The 17,971-nt window shown below is 64.7% G+C and overlaps 2 protein-coding genes across 3 annotated transcripts in view; one reads left to right on the top strand and one right to left on the bottom strand.

Moving 5' to 3' along the window:
* Positions 1-3,838: 3,838 nt before the first annotated feature.
* SLC4A1 (solute carrier family 4 member 1 (Diego blood group)) lies at positions 3,839-16,188 on the bottom strand. Its single transcript, XM_042014455.1, has 22 exons — positions 16,088-16,188; positions 13,325-13,416; positions 13,119-13,215; positions 12,164-12,233; positions 11,949-12,046; positions 10,793-10,866; positions 10,435-10,612; positions 10,220-10,355; positions 9,877-10,018; positions 9,378-9,447; positions 8,619-8,803; positions 7,923-8,133; positions 7,610-7,816; positions 7,255-7,403; positions 6,613-6,807; positions 5,992-6,159; positions 5,742-5,831; positions 5,481-5,647; positions 5,117-5,370; positions 4,863-5,032; positions 4,465-4,638; positions 3,839-4,100 (listed from the first exon to the last, which is right to left on the bottom strand). Exons 2-22 carry the CDS (start codon positions 13,340-13,342, stop codon positions 4,020-4,022), a joined length of 2,934 nt encoding a protein of 977 aa, XP_041870389.1. The 5' UTR covers positions 13,343-13,416; positions 16,088-16,188; the 3' UTR covers positions 3,839-4,019.
* A 1,601-nt stretch (positions 16,189-17,789) lies between these two features.
* The window catches only part of RUNDC3A (RUN domain containing 3A), a 5,222-nt gene continuing 5,040 nt past the window's right edge, over positions 17,790-17,971 (top strand). The window contains exon 1 of one of the 2 annotated variants that reach the window (XM_042014250.1): positions 17,790-17,949. In XM_042014250.1, the coding sequence (XP_041870184.1) occupies positions 17,843-17,949 (107 nt within the window). In that variant the 5' untranslated portion in view covers positions 17,790-17,842. The remainder of the gene's footprint in view (positions 17,950-17,971) is intronic. The other variant, XM_042014328.1, reaches the window with a different exon arrangement.

Raw genomic sequence — 17,971 nt, 5'->3', positions numbered from 1 at the left:
GGGCGTCATTCCCCGCAGCCAATCCCGGCCAGGCAGCGGCTGCACATTCCCGGCCATCCCGGCTGCCGGCACAGTACGGGCCATCCCGGGCTGCTTCCGTGCCACCGGCCGCGCCGGCCGCCGCCTCGGTACCGAGCACCCCGGCGGTACCGGCTGCTTCCATAGCGCCATCCCCGCCGCCACACCGGCTGCGTGCCCGGCACCGGCCACCTCTCCAGCCCCCGCCACCTCTCCAGCCCCCGCCGCCGCGGCTGCTCCCGCGGCCCCGGCAGCCGCCACGGCACCGAGCAGCCCGGGCTGGCTGCGCTACGGCCACAGGCCGCCCGGCTGCTCCCGGCCAGCTCGGGCCAGCTCCGGCCATCTGCCCGCAGCCGCCCTCAGGCCGCGGCTGCTCCCGCGTGCTCCGGGCAGCTCCGGCCATTTCGCGGCTCCCGGCCGGGCCGGCACCGGCAGCTCCGGAGCCGCCTGCGCGGGGAGCGGGAGCCGGCGCAGACCCCCCCAGGGATGCAGGAGGACGGCTGGGACTGCGGGGTCACCCAGCTCGGGGGGCTCTGGACACCTCCCAGGCTGACCGCATGGGAACGGCCGAAATCCGGGGGATTTTCACGCCTGTTTATATGGAAAGGGAAACAAGAAATATAATAATCCCTAAATCTGGATTCCCCCCCCATCCCCCCGGCTGGTTTGGGGGTGCGGGGGTGGTGCCTGGCTGTGCAAGTGGCTTATTTGGGCTTTATCCCGAAGGGAAGGATCAGCCAGACGGAGGGACAGGCGGACAGCCGGCTCCTCCGCCACGTCCTGCCCCGAGCTGTGCCAAGCCCGGCCAGGCGGCTCTGGCGCCGGGTGGTTAATCCCTCCTGTGAGAGCTTAAAAATAAAAATATATGTATTTATTCTGCGTGGAAAAGGGCCTAGGCTGGGCTGGATCCCTGAATTTCAGGAATTGTAGCTATTTTTCAAGAGGGGAAAAATGACAAAAGTAAAAAAACCCAACATAAAATATTTAGAGCCAATTGGGCCCGACGTGAAAATTGACATTTTAATTTTTTAATTTTTTTTTTTTAATCAAAAAGCTGTTGTTGGAGTGTCAATGTGCTCCAGTCCCGATTCTCCCAATGTGGTTTTGTGGCTTTTGTTACCAGCAAGGGACACCGGAGTCCTGGGAATCAGCCACAGACCCTGCAGCAGGCGGGCTGGGAATGGGCACCCCCCTAATGCCCATCCCAACAACCCCCCTCACTCCTTGCCCTTCCCAGGCCTCGCTTCTGACCACAGGAATTTTTTATTTGCTGTTACTTGTGTCAATGAATATTTTTTGGGAATAAAGCTGCAGGTTTTTGCTTTTCCATGCTTTCAGTGCGCAAACAGTGACAACATCCCACTGGGCACTGCCAGCAGATCCCGGAGTGTCCCGTGTCCCCTGCCCATGGATGGCATGGAGCACCCCGTGATGCTGCAGGCACTGGGGTTCTCCCTTTCCAGGGGAGAACCGTGATCCCCCTCTGGAGCTCAATGCTCCCCCCTCCTCATTAGCAACCAGTTAATTAGCATTTATTTCCCCCTCGTTACTCCTGACCTTTCCTAATTCCCCCCTCCATTTCCCAGGGCTGAGGCAAGTTCAAAGAAGAGCTTGACCTAAATTCCCAACCCCAAACCGGGCTGGATCCCGTGGCAGTGACCTCGCTGCCATCTCCCAGGGAACAACAAACTCTTCCCAGGGTGGAAAACGTGAGGGGTGGGTGCAGGCAGATGCTGGCCTCCATCGCCGATATTTGGGGGCAGGATGGCGCATTTGGAGCCCTCCGGATGGCACACGTTGTGGCTCATCCATGTGAGGCCGGCACAGGGATGGGAGCTCCCAGCTCTGTGGGCCTTGGGCTGGGAAGCACCATCCCTGTGCTTCCCTCTCTGGAAAACTCGGGCTAGCAGCTGTGCTGGGCTTGGGAAAACCTGGTGGCCACACTGGGGTTTATCCCAGCCCCTCAGAGAGGCTTTGGCGTTCCAGTTGGGAGCGATCCTGGATGCTGCTCCCAATTCCTGCCCCATGGAAAGGCTGGGGGCGAACGGGCACGGCCCTTCCCACGGCCCCGCTGACGGAGCCGGTGTCGCCCATTCATTAATGGGATTATGGATAATCGGGGTCAATCCAGTGCCAGGGGCTGGGGGAGGGGCGGGGGCTGCTCTGTGTCCTGTGCCAGCAGCACTGGATCGGGGTGTTCCCAATCCCCCTGGAATGGGGACAGCCGTGGCAGTGGATGGTGGCAGGGTGCACTCCCGGCGTGCAGGGAGGTGGAGGGGGATCAGCTTCCTGGGATGGCTCCTGGGAGCGTCCTGGAATGGCCACAGAGAACACCCAGGGATGGTTGTGGGGAGCGTTCCGGAATGCTGGAATGCAGCAAGGATCTTGGGATTTTGGGGTTCAGTGAGCATCCCAGGATACCGTGACAAGGATCCTGGTACAGCTGCACTGTGCATTCTGGGGGGATGGACACCTCCAAAGATGCTGCTGCTCTCTTTTGGGGGGGAATTAAGGCACCACCCCAGAAAATTCCAAGCTGGAAAGAAAACACCCATTTCCTGTCTGATTTTATTAATTTTTTTATTAAAGCCTGATACAGAGGTGTGGGGAAGGGAAGCAGAAACCCCCAAAGATGGAAACATTTTTATTTCAGACACGTAATTAGTAAAACTAAACCAACCCAAACACGAGGCAGCGCAGCCCTGGGTGTGGCCGCCCCTTCCCACCCCCCCACGCTGATTTTGGGGTTCCCCGCTCTGATTTATGCAAAAAGGAGCAAATTTGGAGCCTGATCTGGTGCCCTGCACCCTGGTCACAACCAACCCTTGGGGCTGCCCAGGGCAGAATCAGCCCTGGCAGGAGCAGGGGATGCTCAGCTGGGTTGGGAGCAATCCCAAGGGAAATGGGGCAAGATTTGGTGAGCAAGCAAGGGAAAAATCAAGGAAAAACTACACGGATTTACCTGAAACGCTATGAAAATAAAGAGGACTAATTAACTAACTAACACCAACTTATTAGTTAAATGACGCTGCCAGACTGGTCCATAGAGTTTAGGCCCTGACCAGGGTCCTTTAAAATCATCTTTTCTAGAAAATTCTAGATTTTGCTATAATTCTCTAATATATACACACACGCACATGGCCCCACTGCGGTGGGGGCAAACCAGCCCGAAAAATAAATTACAAACCCCCCTGGTAGCATCAAATATACAGATCACTCCTTGCAGCCACTTTTTTTTTTCTCTTTTTCCTATTTTTTTTTTTTTTTCATCTTTAAGGTGCTTTTTTTTTTAAATTTTGCTTGGCTCTAAGTGAATTCTACCCGCAGAAGCATCAGCATAATTAAAAGGTTTTTTTTTGGTGTATTTTTAGCATGATTGTTTTCACTGTAAATGTATAAACCCCCTCGCTGGACTATTTACATCCCGACTCTGGGACATGCTGGGAGTGCAGCGGAGCAGCTGCAAAGATCCCACGGAGCAAGCGGTGGAGAAAACGGGAGAAGGGCTCCACAGGGCGAAGGGTCTGTCCCAGCTTGTTGAAAGTTTATCTGGGGAGAGGGGCTGGGCTGGGGGTGCTCCCCCGGGGGGGTGACAGTGGGGAGGACCCCGTCCTGCTGTATCTCTGTCCCCGCCTTCCTCCTCCCTCCAGGCTCCAGCGTCTTCCTCCGGCTCCTTCCCACGCTGGGTGCCTGGTGGTGGCCTTGGGGACGGGACAGTGACACATCCCACCTTGCCACGGGTGGAGGGTGGCTCGTGGGACGCTCCCCCAACCCAGGTGACCCCTTGCCCAGCGGGCAGCAAAGTGGGGGTGAGATCACATCATCCAAAATATTTTTAAAAATAGACAAAAAAAAAGGGAAAAACAAAAAAGGCTCCATTCCCAGGGTGGGCATGTGGGGACTGTGTCCCCAGATCCTTCTTGGTTGCCCAGTGGCCCCAGGATGGCAGCAGTGGAGAGGGAAGCGGGGCTGGGGGGGCATCAGGGGGCCAGGGCCGGCCCTTAACTGGGCATCTGCACCTCGTCGTACACGTCCGTCCCCTCTGCCTCCTCAAAGGTCACCACGGCGTCATCCGCGTCCAGCTGGAGAGGGGAGAGGCCGTGAGGGGACAGGGATGGGGACAGGGGATGGGGACAGGGACACCGACAGGGATGGAGACGGAGATGGGGGCTGGTGGGGATATGGGAATAGGGGCAGCAATGAGGTTGGGGAAAGGGGTGGGGATGGGGACAGGAATGGGGCAGGGATGGGGTGAGGATGGGGGCACGGGTGGGGTGAGGGACGCAGATGGGGACAGAGATGGGGATGCAGACAGAGGGAAGATGGAGACGGGGATGGGGAGGACAATAGGGACAGGGATGAGGCAGGGACAGGGATGGGGATGAGAACGGGAACAGGGACAGAGGTGGGGCTGGGGACAGAGATGGGTGTGCCAGGGCTACGTACACATTTGAGCTCGATGTCCCGGAAGATCTTGGGGAGCAGGAAGCGCCGCAGGGGTACGGTGAGGATGAGGACAAAGGGCAGGGCCAGCGAGGCTGGCGTGGATTTCACCACCCACAGCACCACAAGGAAGATGATCTGGGTGAAGGTAAAGAGGTGCATCCTCCAAGTCTTCACCTGTGGGACGAGAAGCTGAGGGTTGAGGACGGGGACAGCATCCCACACCCTTCCTGAGGTGTTGGCTGCTGGGGGGAGCAGGAGCAGCGTCCCAAGGAGCCCAGCGAAGTTCAGCGCTGAAGGAGGAGGCTCTCTGGGGAGCCCCGAGCAGTTGCAGGGGTGTCGCAGCCCAGGACACCCCCAAACCCATGGCCACCCATCAGGGTCACACAGGGCTCACTCACCCGGGTGACATAGGGCTCATCGGGGTGGTACTTGGGGGGCTTCAGCAGGAGCAGGATGCGGTCGAAGAGCTGGATGCCGAAGAGGGAGGTGACCCCCATGTAGAGGAAGATGCCGAAGAGCACGGCCAGCGGGATGAACTTCAGGATGGGCTCCATCAGGATGGAGACGCCTGCAGTGGAGAAGGAGAGGTTGGGGAGAGTCCCTGGGGACCCCCCACCCTCACTGCCCATTTGGGGACCCCTCCCCAGCTCACCGATGAGCACGGCCACCAACAGGCCACTGATGCGCTGCTCCTTGACCTCCAGGATCTGGGATTTCTCGCCCGGAGCAGAAGTCTTGCTCATGACAGTGAGGGCATTGGCGTGGGTGATGGTGCGGACGGTGGTGGCACTGAGCCAGGGCATCCCGAAAAGGGCCGCCAGCCCCCCCATGGCCACGATCAGCAGCAGGTCCAGGTGGAAGCCGGTGCCTTTCACCAGTTTCCTCTCGGGCTTGCTGACAATGAGGCTGTGGGGACACAGGGACGAGTTGGTGATGCAGCACCCCGGGGAGGTCCCCTCTATTCCCAAACCACCTGGCACCCCACAGCCCTCCCCTGCCCATATCTCTGTCCTCACGTGGTGATCTGTGTCTCGAGGAAGATGAGGATGAAGACCAGAAGGGCGGGAATCACGGAGGCGAACATCATCCAGATGGGGAATGGGGACTCCTTCCCCAAGGGGTGGATAAACCAGCCCCGGGCAGACGAGTTGGTGACCTGCAGCCCTTTGGGGACGCTCAGTTTCTGGATGGGAGCAGAGATGGGGAGTGAGGGGTGGAACACAGGGATGAGCATCTGCTCCCACATCCCCATTCCCCCCAGCCCTGCCCTCCTAGACCTGGGTGTACGTGTCCTTGATGAAGAAGTCGGCCAGTGCCATGATGAAGATGGAAATGGGCACCCCAAAGTCCCCGATCAAGCGCCGGACCTGTGGGGACACCATGAGAAACCCTGAGTGGCCCCCCCAGCCCAGGGGGTTCCCCCATTGCAGGAACCTGCGATGACTTTGCACGGCCTCAGCCACCGAACCCCCGCTTTGCCCCCGGGGCAGTGGGATGGGGGACGCCACCATGTCCCCCTGTCCTCACCTTGCCAGGCAGGAAGGAGCTGTTCTTGAACTTGCGGAGGAAGAAGGCCAGGAAGAAGGTGCCGGCCATGAGGACGAGGGACAGCAGCGCCGTGTTGGGCTCCGGCACCCCGGGCTGGAAGTCGGGCTGCAGGTTGTACTGCCGACTCAGAGGGTGATCCTTGAAAATCTGGGGAGGGAAGAGGACAGAGTGAGGGAGGGTGGGGATGGGGATCCCCTGCACCCCCCTGCCATGGTGGGAGCCCTGTGGCACCATCCCGATGGGTGCAGGATGTGAGCCAGGGGCTGGGTGAGGCTGAGAGCTCAGCACAGGCTGAGTAGGGGCGTTTTTAGGGTTGATTTTCTGAGTGGTTTTGGAAGCGGGGATGGAGCAAGGGGTGGGTGGCACAGTGGGGATGGACACGTGTGCCCCAAAATCCCTCTGTGGAGAGAAGCATGGATCACAGAATTACAGAATAGTTAGCACTGGAAGGGGCCTCACAAACTGGGAAACACCTGGAAAAGGGAAGAAAACACCAGGAGACTCCATCCCTCACCTGCATCCCACTTTTTCTATGGAAACCCGGGTGATAACCACAATCTAACCCCCCCTTCCCCACCGTGGGACCCCCGTGCCCCTCACCGTGACCAGCTTGGAGAAGGTCTCAAAGATGAAGATGAGGGAGATGAGGAAGGAGAAGATCTCCTGGGTGTAGCGGGACAGGTAGCGCACCAGGAAGCTGCCCTCGCAGGCCACCACCACCAGCACCAGCAGGATCAGCCAGAAGCCGATCCAGACCCGGCCCACGATGTATTCCAAGCCATTGCTGCTGCAGAACTGGGGAGCCAGAGGGCACAGCCCTGTCAGTCCCCTGGAGCCCCTGGCATGGGCACCCAGGTGGGCTGCACCCACGGTGGCTCCACGCTGCCTTCCTGGGATGGGGACGGTGGCACCTCGGTGTGGCAGGACCCGGTGGGATTGCCCACCCAGCAGCACCTGCCTGCCATCGCCCGTGTGGTGTCACCCACGTGGGGTCAGCTGTTTGGCATCACCTCACATCACCCCAGGGCCACAGCCCGGATGGCTCTGCCCGGCTGGTGTCATCCCTGGGTGCTCACACGGGTGGCATCACCCCCGTACACCCTCCATGTGCCATCCCCCCTGTGCCATCCCCCACGCAGTTGCGCTCTGTCCCTGTCCCAGGGCTGGTGGAGACACCCCAAGCTCGCTGTGGGGACGGCTGGCGGCAGTTGGGGGGCACCCAGGGGCGCAGGGGACACCCACCGAGTAAAAGGCTTCCTCAAAGACGAGGAGGGGTCCCGAGAAGCCGACGACAAGGAGGGGCTGGGCGCTGAGGAGGCTGAAGAGCACGCACTGCACACAGGTGGAGATGAGCAGCTCCGACACCCCCATCATCCCCTTGGTCTTCTCACCTGGCGGGGAGCGGAGCTGGTGGGAGCCGGGCTGGGGGGCAGCACTGTGCCCCCATCCCGCACCCCTCGGCACCGGGATTAGGGACCATAGTCCCCCAGGAGCATCCCCATGGGATGGTGGAGAAGGCGGAGACACCCCCATCCCCACGCCCAGCTGGGGGGACATCCCCGTCCCCGGGGGTGCCCCAGCCTGTCCCTCCCATTACCCAGCAAGCCTCCGAAGGTGATGGCGGGTGACAGCGCTGCGAAGTAGATGAAGATGACGGCGGCCAGGCACTGGGGGTTGAGGGCGTCCTTGATGTCGCTGAGATATTTGGGGTACCGGCGGCGGATGTCCCGCACCAGTCCCCCAAAAGGCCTCCCCGTCCTGCGCAGGGGGTCATCGTCCTCCGCAGCCGCCGCCTCGTCCGGCCCTGGGGACACATCAGGTGGCCATGGGGGGACCCCGTGTGCAAGGGGGGTGTCCCGCCAGCCGCGGGGACAGGGGATTGGGGGGGGCTGGGGTGGTCCCCACCGTACCCAGATCTTTTAGGAAGTCCCCGATGTGCAGCCTCTCGAGGGGTTGGTAGCGCCGTCGGAGCAGCTCCCGCTGCAGCGGGACCAGGGCGCGGAGCAGCTGTTCGTTGGGGGTCTCGGTGGGCGGCAGGACAATGCTGGCATCCAGGAAATCCTCCACGCCCCGCACCAGGTCCTGCCGGGCCTCGGCCAGGTAGGCGTCCTGGCGAAACACCTGCAGGGCGGCCCCGGAACTCAGCCAGCGCCGGCACCCCGGGTGCTGCTGGGCACCCGCCGGGCCCTGAGTGTCCCCGTGGGGACACGGGGATGAGGGGGGACGTGGGGACATGGGCCTGGGGATAGGGGGACACAGGGAGGTGAGGACAGAGGCATGGGGACTTGGGGATAAGGTGGGAGATGGGGGACAGGGGCTTGGGGACAGGGGTGTGGGAGCCAGGCACTCTCAGGCACAGGGTGGGATTGTTGGGGTGTCCTGTGCAGGGCCAGGAGTTGGACTTGATGATCCTTGTGGGTCCCTTCCCACTCAGGATATTCCATGAGTCTGTGATTCTGTGCTTGCTTGGACACGTGGGGACAAGGGCACATGGTGGCACATGGGTACGTAGGGATCAGAGAGGGACATGGCACAGGGGGACAAGCTGCAGCCCCAGGGATGGGGAGTCCGGGGTGCTCGGGGGGCTGGTGGTGGGTGACCCGTACCCTCTCGGACATCATGGTGGCGATGGCACGGCCGATCTCGTGGTAGCTGATTTGGGGGGTGTCGGGCCCCAGGACCACGATGAGGAAGCGGACGGGGAGGGACACATCGAGGACACCGTCCAGTGTCACCGCGTCCTTCAGGCGCACAAAGGCCAGCATTGGCTGCTCCAGGAAGGCTGCACAGCCTGGCGGGAGGATGGGATGGGACAGGGATCATGGGGGACCATGCACAGGGACACAGGGTGTGGGGACGTGGGGACATGGGAGCACAGAGACACGGGGACATCAAAACATGGGGACATCAGGAATGGAGATGAGGTGACACAGAGGCATGGGGGTGTGGGGTGACAAAGAGAATGGGAGAGGGGCACAAAGACATGAGGTCACTGAGACGGGTAAGTGGGCATGCAAGTACAGGGACATGGGTCACGGGGACATGGAGACACGAGGGTAGGTGGGCATGGGAGTATGGGGACACTGGGACACAGGGGACAGAGAGACATGAGGACATGGGGACAAGGGCCATGGGGACATGGGGAGAGGGGCCCAGAGAGCAGCGCTGAGCAGCAGCAGGCGGCGGCGAGAGCTGAGGACGGGGAGAGGCAAAAAAGGCACAAGAAAAGCAGCGCGTGAGCGAGCGCAGCGAGGGGCACGTGGCAAAGCTCCCCCTGCACCCCCTGGCCCTGCACCCCCGCCCCTGCACCCACCCCCTGGCCCTGCAACCCCGGCCCAGCACCCACCATCCCACTGACCACTCACCCACAAGGACCAGGGTGGCCTCGGCACCCTCTGGGATTGTCTCCAGGAGTTGGGGTTTGGGGACCCCACTCTGTTGCAGGCAGATGGATGGGAGGAATCAGCCAGCCAGCCTTGATAGCTGTCCTCCAAGGTCCCCTGTGTCCCCTGTGTACCCTGCATGTCCCCCCCCGCCCCTGCGTGTCACCCACCACGCCCTGCATGTTCCCCTGCATGTCCCCCTCCATTCCCAGCATGGGCCCCCCCATTCCCTGGCCCCCCCTTTGTTTTCCCTGCATATCCCCCTACATCTCCTGCATGTCCCCCACTGTTCCTGAGTCTCCCCCTCTGTCCCCCGGTGTCCCCCACTGTTCCCTGTGTGTCCCCCTCTGCAGGTGTGTGTGCACAGCTGCATGTGCACCTGCGTGTGCTGAGGTGTCTGCACCCTGTGTGCATCTCCCAGCCCCACACCCCAGTGCCCGCCGTGCCCCCCGTGCCCCCCGTGCCCCCCATCCCCACTCACCTGCTCCCTCCCTGCCATCCTACTCATCTCCACAGGCCGCTGCTCCCGCAGAAGCGGCCGCTCCACGTCCGCCCGGGTGGTGCCCGAGCGCTGCACCAGCGCCGGCGGCATCGTCCACACCGACTCATCCTCGGTGGGGTGGCTGAAAACATCGGGGGCGGGGATCAGACACCCCAGTGCCACCAATTCCCCCCCAGACAGCTCCAGCCCCGTGGGTGTGCAGGTATCCCCAAAGGGGGCTGAGGGGCAGAGCTTTCCCCCCCCGAGCCCGGCTCCGTCTGGACACGCTGGGGAGGATCCCAGACCCCGGGACCCGCCCTGGGACCACCGGCCCTGGCTGTACCTGTGGCGCAGGAGCAGCGTCCTCATGACATCGTCTCGGTCCTGCGGCTTCATCTGCCTCTCGTAGATCAGCTGGTCGAGGAGGATGTGGACGATGGCCGGCAGCGAGGTGGCCTCCACATTGAGGAGAATGGCACCTGTGGGGACAGCACTGTCACCATCCAGCCAGCGCGGGGTCCTCGCCACCCTCCTGGCGGTCCCCAGAGGTGTCCTCACCTTTGTTCAAAGCCCAGCGGATCTCCAGGAGGCTGTGGTAGGTCAGGAAGGAGAGATGGGGCTGGCTCCAGTCCCCCGATTCCTGGAAGTCCTCCTCCAGCTTGAGCCAGTGGCCGGCCTCCATCCAGCACAAGTCCTTTGCATTGTCCAGGACCAGCTCGTGCAGCTCCACATATCCCTGCAGCCAGAGATGGAGGGGTCAGGGAGCCCCAGCCACACTGGGGACTCCCAGGACACCCAGCATCCCCCCACAGTGCCCTGGTATCCCCTGGGCTGAGTTGTGGTTGGTCCCTGGGTGGCCACAGTCCACCCACCCCAGGAATGGGGAGGGAATGTGGGTCCCTGGGGCAGCACCCACCTCATGGGTGTCCTGCTGGGACAGGAGCCTCCTGCTCCCCGTTGCCTCCAGGTCCACATCGGTCACTGACACAGCTGCAAATGGAGCCACCAATGCGTTAGCCAGTCCCTGCCCCGGCCCGGACCCCTCTGGGGTCTGCTTGAAGTGCGTCCTGTCATCACCCCCATCCCAGCCCCCTTTGGGGTCGCCTGGACGTGTCTCCTTCTCCATCATCCTCACCCCAGACCCAGCTGGAGTTTGCTGGACGTGCCCCTCCGTCACCCCCCGTCCTGCCGGTGCCCACCTCGGTCCCGTCACATCCCCACAGCCCGGCCCCTGGGGCAGGGTGACAGTCTGGCGACATCACCGGGGGTGGGATGGGGACGGGGCTCGTGGCCACCGCCCTGCCACCGGCACAGCCCCAGCACCGAGCACCATCACTGGGATGGGGACACGGGGACAGCACATCCCCGGCCAGGCAGACCCCCGAGGTGTCCCTGTCCCCGTCCCCTGCCTACCTGCGGCCCCCCCTGCGCTCCCCATGTCCCCGCGGCTCCGTCCCTCTAAAGTGGGGACCGATCCCCGCGGCCGCCCTGTGTGCACCGTAAATCCCGCAGCACTTCCTTTGCTGACAGTAAACACCAGCACGGCTCCCGCCCGCCCGCTGTCACCCGCCGTGGGGACAGGCTCACCCCGTCCCCTCCGCCCTCGACGGGGATCACCGCGGTCCCCTCGCCGTCCCCAGCCAGGTCACCCGGCGGGGCCATGCTGCAGGAGCCGCATCCCGCCCTGCCGGGGGAAGGATGCTGCGCCCATGCGAGCAGGGATGGGGCCACTGTGTCCCCGACAGTGTTGGCCGTGGCACGTGGGCACGAGCGTGTCCTCGTCCCTGCCCGCCGCCACCGCCACCGAGCCGCCCGGCGCCAGCCAGCGTTCAGCCCCAAGTGGTTCTTGTCCTCACCCCAAACAAAGACTTTATTTATCCTCAATCAGTGGGCGATTACGGGCAAGTGGCAGCGGTCACCCCGCGGCGTGCCCTGACGCCCGGGCGGCCGTCACCCCGCGGAGGGTGGGACAGGGGGGTGGCAGAACCGGGACGGGCAGCGCGATGGAGGGCTGGGGTAGGGGGGGACGCCGGGGCTGGGCTTTGTCCCCCAGGGCCCCCGCGGTCACTCACGCTGCCCTTCGCCACGGCTGGGGTGTCCCGGGGGGGCCCCGGCCGAGCGCCTCTTCCCGTCCAGGTCATAAAATCCCCGGCGGCCGGGCAGAAACTGGCTGCAAAACACACACCGCGGGCACGGGGGGTCAGCGCCGGGCACCGCGGGTGCCACCAGCCTCCCCCGGTGATGCCAGTCGGGCAGGCAGAGCCCCCGCCCCGATTTGGGGACTCACCGCAGGGGCTTCATCTCCTCGGCCCTGGCCCTCCACGCCTGCAGGGGGGACCCGATGCCAGCGCCGGCCCCTGCGCAGAACAGGCGGCAGCGTTACCCCATCTGTGGCACCCCAACGGGGGACTCGAGCCCAAACACCTCCTCAGGATGGCAGCTCCAAAACAACCGTGCCTGGGGCAAGGGGATGCTCGGCAGCACGCAGACCTCCAAACTCCCCTCACCTCCCTCCCCGGGGGCTCAGGGACCTCGCGGGTCCCCAGGCTCAGCCCCACTTCGGGTACCCACAGCCCTGGTGCTGGAGGTGGCACCTCACGGCTCCAGGGCTTCGGCAAAGGGAGTCGCTGCCTTTGGGTGATGCCACCCTGAGGGTGGGTGTCCCTGCCTGACCCCGCGCCGCGAGCGAGCCCCGCTGCCAGTGCCGTGCTGGCACCCAGGAAGCGCATCCATGCAAGACGTCTGTGCAACGCTGTGCCCGTGCAACACATCTGTGCAGCCCATGCAACGTGCCTGTGCCATGCAACGCGCCTGTGCCATGCTGGCACCCATGCAACGAGGTGCCAAAACGCCATGTGTGCCCATGAGAAGCCGGCAGCCATGAACAGCCATGTCCATGCACTGCTGGTGCCCGTGCCACACCCCTGTGCCGTGCTGGTGTCCCTGCACCACAAAACTCTGCTGCCCACCCAATGGGTGACCTTGAGCCACTGGTGCCCCTGGGTGCAATGCTGGCACCCAGCTGGTGCCATCGTCCCTGCAAAGCTGTCACCCGTGTAATGCCATTGTCACATATGCAACACAGTCACTTCTGCGGCACCGGTGCTGTGTGACACACCCATGCTCTGCCACACCCGTGCAGTGCTGGCCCCCTTGTGACACTGGTGCCCATGCAATGCCACCTCTGTGCAGCACTGATGCCCACCCTGCCAGTGCCCCCTGGCACCCCAGGAGCCACTCACTGCTCATCTCGCCCAGTGACAGGTGAGAGCTCTTTAGGCCGGGGTCCTCGTAGCCTTCGGGGTCCAGGCTCCTCCTCATGCCCTCCTCGTAGGACTCCTGTGGGACAGAGAGAAGGGGGTCAGCAGGGTCCGGCACCCCCAACGCCTCGCCGGGGCCGTGCCGGGGCGCAGCGGCGGAGCCGGGGCAGGGGGCCGGGTGTCCCTACCTGGCCGGGCCCCTCCATGGCTCCGGGCTCGGCCCCCGCTGCTGCCTCGGCGCGTCCCGGAGCTCAGCCCGGTGCCACCATAACCCAGCGCTCTGCGGGGCGGGCGCGGGGGAAACGAGAGAGAACACGTTAGCAGAGAGCAGGGCACCTCTCGGTGCTCCGGGGACTGGGGTTTGTCCCCTGGAATGGGGCTGGGGCTGGACGCCGTGGCCGTTCCTGCAACCCCTGCCTGCCTAACCCGCTCCCCACGGGCTGGGAGGTTCTGGGGTTGGGGGTCCCCGGGGAAGTCATGCCCTGCCCTGTCGCCATCCGGGATGGGAACCGACGTCAGGACATGGCAGAGCCCCGGCAGCTTCCCACCAGGGACGTGGCATCCCGCCCTGACCCACCCACGCCCACGGACACGATGCCCTGTGCACAGGGTCAGGTCCTGCACGGACCCACACCCAGGGACTGGGATCCCACACGACCCTCTCGTGTGTGGGTGGGGGTCCCGTATAGTCCCACACACACGGGCTGGGGTCCTACACAACCCCTTGCACGTGGGTGGAGGTCCTATATAGACCCACGCACATGTCTGGGGTGCTACACAGCTCCTTGCAACCCCTTGCACATGTGTGAGGGTCCTGTATAGTCCCACACACACGGGCTGGGGTCTCACACACAGTGCCCAGGTCCCCCAGCACACGGCCCCAGCCCCTGGCAGAGCGAGGTGGGGAGAAGGGGGAAAACTGAGGCACAGCTGGACTCACGGGACACCCCAAAACCGGGCGGGATGAGCACCCCACAGCCCCCCAGGGTGCACAGCTGGGGAGGTCCCTGCTGCTGCCCTTCCATCAGCACCCAGATCCTCTGCCTGCGCCCCCAGTGACCCCCTGTGTCCCCTGTCCTCCCCTGCGTGTCCCCTGCCCCCCCCCGGCCCTCGCAGCTGCCCCGGGGCTGTGCCGCGGGACAACCGCCAGGGGGCGCCCTGCCCCGCACTCCGCCCCCCAAATCCGCCCCGGGGCAGCCCCGGAGGGACCCGGGGGTCCGGACCCCCCAAACCCCCTCACCCGTGAGCCCCGTCCCGCCCCAGCCCCGAGTCCCTGAGGAGGGGCGTCATGACCCGGGACCCCCAACCCCGCTGTTCCAGCCCCGCCGTGGGGACCCCCACAGCTCGGGGGGACGAGGGACTCCGGCTGTCCTCCGCCAGCCCGGGACAGGGACCCCACATGCGGGCTCAGGGGCAAGGTCAGGGCGTGGGCGGCTTTGGGGAGAACCAGCCCCCCCAGATCTCACCGGGGTGATGCAGGAGCTCGCTCCCGTCCGGGGGTGGCGGGAGCCGGGGTGGGGTCCCGGACACCCCGCGGGGGCCACGGGATCCCCGGTGGGGCCACACGGGATCCCCGGCGGGGCGCGGGAGCCGCGGCGGGGCCGCAGGATCGACGGCCAGCCTCCGACTCGGCCGTGTCCTTCCTGCCCCGCCTGGCCCCGGGGCCGGCGGCCCCCGGCCCCCAGCCCGGCCTGTCCCGGGCCCCCCCGGCCCCCCCAGCCCCGCCGGCGGCTCTTGCATCAGCCCGGTGCGCCGGGCTGTGCCCCGCTGATAACGCCCGACACCGGGCGTCGGCCCCTGCCCCGCTCCACCCGCTGCCCCCCGCTCTGCCCCGCAGCGCCCCGGGCCGGGGTGCGGGGCCGGGGACCCGCGGGGTGCTGCGGCACCTGGCAGCGAGATCACCCGGACCCCCGAACGCATCCCTGTGCCACCCCGCGCTGTACAGAGCCCACAGAGCCCCTGTGGAGCCCACGCTCCAGCCCTGGCACCGATGGAGCACGGCCTGGCCCACGAACCCCCCGGGCGTGCAGGGCCCCCCGTCCCACATCGTGTGCCTGGGATGGACTCCAACCTCCCGCACCACACACCCCACGTGCGGAGCCCGTGTCTCCCACACCGCGCAGCCGACGTGGTCCCTATGGAGTCCATACATCCCACACCACCCAGGCGGCGTGGCTGGGGTCCTCCTGCAGTGGGTACAGCCACCACGGCTCCCTATGGAGTCCGTACATCCCCTGCCATGCAGTAACGTGACTCAGGACTGGGCTCACACCTCCTACACCAAACATCCCGCACGGCTCCGCACGGAGCCCACACCCCGCACCATCCACGCCCCGTAACGGGGATCCTTCTGCCGCCACCACGGCTCCGTGAGGACCCCGTGTATCCCACCCCATCCACGGGCATGGCTGGGATACCTCCTGCCTCCTCCCACGGCTCCGCATGGAGTCAGCACATCCCAAACCATCCACGCAACGTGGGACTGCTCCTTCCGCAATGGGCGCAGCCCCGAGGCTCCGTGTGGAGTCCATCCATCCCATGCCATCCATGCAGCACGGCAGGGATCTTTCACCCGGCAGGTGCCCAACACGGCTCAGCACGGAGCCCATACATCCCGTGCCATCCGTGTGGCACGGCTGGCACCCCTCTGGTGGCTCCCTATGGAGCCCATACATCCCGTGCCATCCCATGGCTGGCACCCCTCTGGTGGCTCCCTATGGAGCCCATACATCCCGTGCCATCCCATGGCTGGCACCCCTCCCACCGCGTGTGCCCCCTGGCTCCCTATGGAGCCCATACCCCCCATCCCACAGCACCTCCCACCCCAACACCCTCCGCTGACGCCCCACGCCAGGGGCACCCCAGGTGCCCTCCCGGCCCCGCCATCCCCCCGCCCACCCCATCTTCCCCCTCCCAGTCCCAGGGACACCCCGAGGTGACCCCGCACCTACCCCTGGGGTGCCTCCGGACGCCCCTGCCTGCGCTCTGCCTGCGGCTGCCCGGGGTGTGAGACGCCAGTGCCTGAGTCACGCTCACCTCCCTAATCTCGCCCCCCCCGGGCTCACCCGGCCCCCCCGGGGCCCCCCATAAAAACAAGGTTATCGGGGTGCAACATCTGCGGGGTGTAAAGCTGCGCCCGGCTAAGCCCCGCCTGTGTCCCGCTGTCCTGCCGTCCCTCACCCAGCCCTGGCACCCCGGAACCTGCTCCCGCTGCCCCCCTTCACCCCCCCAATCTTGTTTACCTCCGGGTTTCCCTGGAGGGAATTCCCGGGATCCCCCCGGTTGTCCCCCCCCTTTCTGCGGGGGTTGTGGTGTTCTCTTTTTAAAAAAAAAATTGAAAAAAAGGGGGTTCCTGAGGAGGTTCCCTTGGGGAGGAGGCGCGGGGGGGACACGGGGATGGGGTGTCCATCTGCTCCATGGGATTGCTGTCACTGGGGTGCCCTGGAGAGGGGTGGGATGCTTTGGAGGAGGGCGAGGGGTGTGTGTGCACACGCATGTGGGCCTCTGCATTAGGCGTGTGAGGGAGGCACATCCTTGCGTGTGTGCACAGCTACAGAGCTGCGCTCACACCCAGGACACCCAGGGATGTGTGTGTCTCTACGTTTGCAGCCTTTCTAAAAGGATCTCAGCCCCAAAATCCCAATCCCAGATCCCAGGGCAAGGGTGAGGTGGGGAGCCTTACACACACACACACACACACACACACACACAATTCCACACCAACCCCCAGCACTTGGGGACTCCCACAGGGTCCCCCCAGCAGTGAGGTGACACCGGTGCTGTCCCCACTGTGCCAGACCACTCTGGGGCCCACCCAGGTTGGGGGCTTGGTCCCACACGTTGGGGTCCTGGTGGCACCCAGAGCGGGTGGAGGGGTGGTGCTGGGTCTGGATGTCCCGATAACGGCCCCCAGCCTTATCTGGGTGCTGCCAAGGGCTCCGCTCCCTGCACGGCCATGGGGATTTTGGGGGTCCCTCCCCGCATTGCACCCACCTGTCCCCCAGCTGGGCTCTGTTGGCTGAGGTCCCCTTGGCAGGGGCACAGGGGGTGTGTGGCACCCTGGTGGGCACAGGGAGGTGGGACATGTCCCCATGGGGATGTCTGTCTGCTGAGGGTGACTCTGATTTATTCGGGGGCTGTGGAGGTTTGCGTGGCTGCTGTGGGATTCACACCCCCCCCCCTCTTCCCGATTTCTCTGTCACAACAACGGGGAAACTGAGGCACAGTGAAAAACGGGGGGGAGGGGGGTGCCCCCAGCACAGTCAGCCCCCGCCCCCCCCGGTGAAGGGGGTCCCTCGCCCCCCTCAGACCCCGAGGGGACGGGTGATGCTCAGCCCCCCAAAACGGGGATTGAGGCAGGGCAAGGCAAGGGGTGGCGATCTGGGCTTGGGGCGACCAAAAGACCCCCCCAAAACCCCGGGGGCTGCCCCCTCCCCGTGGCTTTACCCACGGGGTCCCCCACCGGTGGCACGTCATGTCGGGGGACTCCGGCCCTCCCCTCTTTATTCTCCCCCCCCTCCCCCGGGGAGAGATTTGGGGGGCCGGGGGCGGGGAGAGCATCCCTTTGGGGGGGGGGCGGCGCACGGCCCGTGGCGTGGGCACCGGCGGAGCAAAGCCTGCGCGGTGCGGGGGGCCGCGGCCGTGGGGTGGGGGGGTCCCCACGGGGGAAGGGGCATCGCCCGTGGCCGTGGCGTCTGGGCCGCTGGATGGAAGCGAGCTGGGTGCCGGCTGCCATGGCTCTGGGGCTCTCCTCCAAGAAAGCTTCCTCCAGGAATATCGCCGTGGAGAGGAAAAACCTCATCACCGTCTGCAGGTGGGGGGCAGGCGGGGGGGGG

Source organism: Corvus kubaryi, unplaced genomic scaffold, assembly GCF_017639235.1.
Source record: "Corvus kubaryi isolate FWS band 111438036 unplaced genomic scaffold, C.kubaryi_AGA036_p1.0 123, whole genome shotgun sequence".
Taxonomy (NCBI): Eukaryota; Metazoa; Chordata; class Aves; order Passeriformes; family Corvidae; genus Corvus; species Corvus kubaryi.
The sequence above is the reverse complement of the archived record's forward strand: the minus strand, read 5'-3'. Positions and strand labels throughout refer to the sequence as shown.